The sequence below is a fragment of the Notothenia coriiceps genome, unplaced genomic scaffold (genome assembly GCF_000735185.1).
Source record: "Notothenia coriiceps isolate Sejong01 unplaced genomic scaffold, NC01 NC01_scaffold00028355, whole genome shotgun sequence".
Taxonomy (NCBI): Eukaryota; Metazoa; Chordata; class Actinopteri; order Perciformes; family Nototheniidae; genus Notothenia; species Notothenia coriiceps.
The window spans coordinates 70,096-75,233 of NW_011361056.1; the positions used below are offsets into that span (position 1 = coordinate 70,096).

Here is a 5,138-nt window from a genome sequence, read left to right on the forward strand (position 1 = left end):
ACGAGTATCTGTACTTCTACTTGAGTAAAGGATGTGTCCTACTTTTGCCATCTCTGTCCATCGCTGGATGTGTTATATCACTTTTAAAAATATCAGATTCACCACATTTTCGTTTGTAATGTGTATTTCATTTGTTGAATTTCCAGGAAAAAAAACCGACACCAAGACCTTTCACATCTTGCATTATGTTTCTCTATCTCTTACACGTTGTTTCTGTGCCCCACAGTGAAGCCCCTCCCCTTGTCTCCATTGGAATCCCAATCATCGACGACGGTGGGTGGAGCCGTTGATCGGCAGGCCTTAGAGCTGCGTGTCCGGGCTGTGGAGGAGGAGAACCGGGCGCTGCGCCGGGAGCTGAGCCGCCCCCCCAGGAGCCCGTCTGCACGCCTCCAGAACGCTGGTCACCGTGGCAACCAGAGCCGAACCCATTCAGAGGAGGGCACCGGCGAAAATGAGGGGCAGAAAGCTGGTACAGCGGGAAACAACTCAGACTGTGTGCAGCAGCCAGTGGTGGATAAGTGCGAGGTGAGTGAGATATGTTTAAAGGTCACCTATTCTGCAAAATCTACTTTTTCATGTCTTTTCTACATAAACATGTGTCCCCTCTGTGTAAAGAGACTCTGAACGTTTCAGGAAAAACGATTCTCTCACTTTTTGTCCTGATCCATTTTTATAAAAACCTGTCTGAAAATCAGATTTTGGCCACTTTATGATGTCATAACGATGTTTTGCTTGTGTAACCATTAGCCAACAACCAACCAAGGTAACCCCCAACCTTATCACCTGAATCCCCTCCTAAAGCACCATTGTGTTCTTTTTAACAACATATCTCTCAGAGGGGCGTGGGGAGTGGCTCCTTATTTTCATCGAAAGTAACAGACAGAGAATCAGCACTTTTGAAACAGGGCTGAAACAGAGGGGTTTGTGGGATGCTACAATGCATGATCTGTTTGGTATTTTGTGCCAAACACTTCAGAGACATGTTTTGTATATATCTGAGACCTATAATATATTGATGAAAAACAGTATAATCGGAGACCTTTAATGTACATTTGTTATAGAAGATTTTAGAACAATAAATCCCATTGCTAACACACCACTCATAACCTTTTTGTTCAGCAATGCAATATGACCTTGAAGATGTTTTCCAGGAACCAGAGTACCATTAGCAAATTGGCATATTCTATCTAGGCTGTAGCCTCCTATTAGCCTAATCCTCAGCAGTGATGGCTCTCTGTTGGGATATGGCTCGCTGTCAGGAGGCTGGATGATGTGAGTGCTTTAACACAGCCATGCTCTGATCCCTGCAGTGATAGTGCCTCACACCAACACAGCACATCGCCTCTCAGCTCAGTAGGTGTTTGTCTGGGTGAGTAGAAAAGCCTACACTTACAGGTAGGAAGGCGTTATGGTACATATTCAGGATATTGGTTCAGGACTGTGAAGCTCATGGGTTTACACAGTACGTTTCAGAATTACCTTCAAAAGAAAATGTAATCAGTTAATCCCTAAATACTGTTAAAAAGGTACTATTATGCTTTTATTAGTGTGTTATATCATTTTTGGTGCATGCAAATGGTCTGCAAAGGGTAAAATCTAGAGTTTCTTTACTTCTGCAACATGATGACATCACTATGTATCAGTCGCACACTCCAATCATCAATTCCACATCACAAAATACAAATATGAACCTGGAAATGAGCATTATATGTCCTCTTTAACATTCTATCAATTCACATTCAAGCACTATTAATACAATTAAAATGGCCTGTTTTAAGTTGCTTATTTTTCCATAGTGTTCCTTACACACAAGCAAAGAAAACCTTCTATTGTATGAGATACAGGGTTGTATTCGTTCTGCTTTTAACATCTGAATGACTTGTTGAATGCCATGTTTTTTTTACCTTGTTTCACAGTTGGTAGACCATGAATCAAAATATATGTACACAAGCACTGCAAAAGTGAGATGCGTCCCCCTATGTAGTTACAAGTTTAAAGGTGCAGTATGTATGAATTCCAAAAAGTGAATAACTTTAACTAAATCCATGATTCCAGGAAACTGAACTGAATACATTTGGTAAATGAATGACAGTTCAAACCAAACATTTACTAAATATATTAAGGTGCACTCTTCACATTGATGCAAAGAGACTTTAAAAATGTCATATTACATTTATATAATCCAGTAGTTCTGAATAATGAGAATGCAGTGAAAATACCAGGAGGTTTGGAGCTGACAGTCTCTCTGCTGCAGTTCTGCTGTGTAGTGCTCGGAGAGAGGATATGCCCTCAGTTGCTTTTCTGGATATGCCCTCAGTTGTTTTTCTTATCACCACCTTCTACTTTCCTCCCACACCAGCTGTCACTCACTTTCAGTCCTCGGCTGCAGCCAGGCACTGTTCAAGGCCGGGGGAGAGCAGAGCGCCGTCAGGGTGAGAAGGACAGAAAAAGAGAGGGCAGTCTGACTGTAGCGCCCCTCCAGCAGTGCTCGAACATGACCATCGTTTGGAGGGTTAGAGCGGGTTAGCCCAGCTGCCCTCGCCCCCGCAGGGAGATAACTGCAGAAGCTCTGAGAGTGGAGAGGAAGTGCACATGGAGTTCAGACATCTTGTTTAAGGGAGAGCTAAAACTGAAGCTATAACCCATGGGTTATAGCCGTGAGGGAGAGGTCCAGGGCAATAACAAGATTATCTTGTTAAAACAAATACACTTTTGCTTTTTATTGTGTTTTTTCTTCTCTGTGCAGAATGAATTTCACTTTAATTTTTTCACTTAAAGGTCCCCTATTATACTGTTTTTCATCAATATATTACAGGTCTCAGATATATACAAAACATGTCTCTGAAGTGTTTGGCTCCAAACACCAAACAGATCATTGCAGCATCCCATAATCCCCTCTGTTTCAGCCCTGTTTCAAAAGTGCTGATTCTCTGTCTGTTACTTTAGATGAAAATAAGGAGCCACTCCCCACGCCCCTCTGAGAGAGATTTGGTTAAAAATAACACAATGGTGCTCTAGGAGGAGATTCAAGAGGGGCGTGGGGAGTGGCTCCTTATTTTCATCTAAAGTAACAGACAGANAAATAAAGAACTTTATCACAATATTCTAATTTTCTGAGACAGTCCTGTATATACTTGTTTAGCCTTTGGACAATAAAGACAGTAAAAAGTGATGCAACACTTGATGCTTCCAACCATTGATCATGTATGCAATAGATTACTTTAACTAAAGATTATTTTTAAGCAGATATATGGACATCTGGGACAATGACATCATTAGTGTGTTCTGGTTTGAAAGATTAGGTGAGAGACATAGTACAGATGATTTCAGTTGGTTTAAAAGAGTTATACAATATGTTGACTTATGAGCAACCCCCTGTCACATTAAAGCATAATAAACCTCATGCTTGACCTTAGAAAATATAAAAGAATTATAGAGACCGTCCTTTTTAAATGTTTCCGGTCATGATAGAAACATTTATGAAACAGTCTGAAGATGTATCAGCAATAGTTGAAGTTTCCAGCTGAATAAAATATCATTGCACTCATGATTAATTTACCTGCAAACCAGGAGCTAATTAAGATGGAGCCATAGAAGCTGGAAGGCCCAATGCACAGGGACTGATTCATAATCAATCCTCCATCTACAACTCATATTAAACCATTCATTATTCATGTTTACACAAGACGGAAAACAGTAACGTTTCACACTACTTTACATTCACGTCAGATATTTTAACGTTGAAGTGCTGCAAATATTGCCAGATATGTACATAGATTTATTACCGAATGTGATTATTTCGGCTAATTACTGTTCTATAAATAGCATACATATAATTTCTACGAGACCTGGTTGGAGTTAGAAGGATATTAAGTGAAAAAAAGAGCATTTCTGTACCTGTGGAAGAGGACGGATTTAACCAACGTCACCACATCTCGACTGGCGTTGTAACCTGCACACACGATGGCCACGTGTATCGTCTGATGGGTTATACAGAATAGATAGAAAGAGGGAAAAAACTGGTTAGAAAAGAGAAATTCACTCTGCACAGAGAAGAGAAAACACAACAAAAAGCAAAAATGTATTTGTATTAACATTCAATCACCAGTCATCTGGTGGATGACTGGGGGGGGGGGTGTGTTTAACTCTACCCTGCTGCATCAGGTTGGGGTCATATTTAGTCTTTTGGCTGTTTTACAATTTGAGGACTATATTGTATGTTAAAATGCTGAATATAATGGCAGATATGTATTTATTACCAAATGTGATTATTTCTGCTAATTACTGTTCTATAAATAGCATACATATAATTTCTAAGAGACCACATTTATAAACGGTGCGTACACTCAAAAGATGGCGTACGCCAGATTCTAAGCGATCTTTGCGATTTATTAAAAAAAAACTTGACGGGAAATGTGCGGCCCTCCACGCACACTCTGACTCATGCATACGCACAAAAACGGGAGAGACGAGAAACTGCGACACCGTTGGCAGAAGGAAGAATGAAGAGAAATATGTGGAAATAATACCATAAATAAAATGTTACCTCGCATTCATCATATATGAAGAATTAATTTTCACAAATTGATTAAAGCCAATCCTAAAATGATTTAACAAACGCCTGTTTGAGACTCCTCAGTGCACAAAAACATAACTTGGAGAAATTAATAAATACGGAAATGTTATTGATCACCCCTCGATTATGTTCCCTTGTTAAGAAATGTATTCTCATAAATGATGCGGTAGGCAGAAGGACAGAATTACTTTAAACTGACGCTGTTTTGCATTTCTATAGGTTGTTTAGATACGAGCATGGTTTTATATACTATCATGTTTAATCATGTTTTATGCCATTCGCCAAGACTTGATAACTCGCTCGTAAAACACAGGAGGTATGGAAACTAAGAGCACCATATGTGGTCAATTGTACAGATAATATAACACAACACATTAGTTGTATTTCCTTAAACTGGTGGATATGGATATATAGTTGCTGATCGAAAGCTGGAACACAAACCACCAAATACAAAAAAATAATTCAGATCCACTCGTCATAACTCCACTCCGGAGGGATTCCCCGATCATTTCTTAAAGTTTCTCATCAAGGGGGGGTCTCCTGTCCCCGGTACAAACACACT

At 39.8% G+C, this 5,138-nt stretch overlaps 1 protein-coding gene across 1 annotated transcript in view; it reads left to right on the plus strand.

Moving 5' to 3' along the window:
- Positions 1-2,751, plus strand: part of LOC104958113 (glycosyltransferase-like protein LARGE1) — a 37,475-nt gene extending 34,724 nt beyond the window's left edge. The window contains exons 3-5 of the mRNA XM_010785819.1: positions 227-525; positions 2,360-2,432; positions 2,747-2,751. Of these exons, the coding sequence (XP_010784121.1) occupies positions 227-525; positions 2,360-2,432; positions 2,747-2,751 (377 nt within the window). The remainder of the gene's footprint in view (positions 1-226; positions 526-2,359; positions 2,433-2,746) is intronic.
- Positions 2,752-5,138: the final 2,387 nt, after the last annotated feature.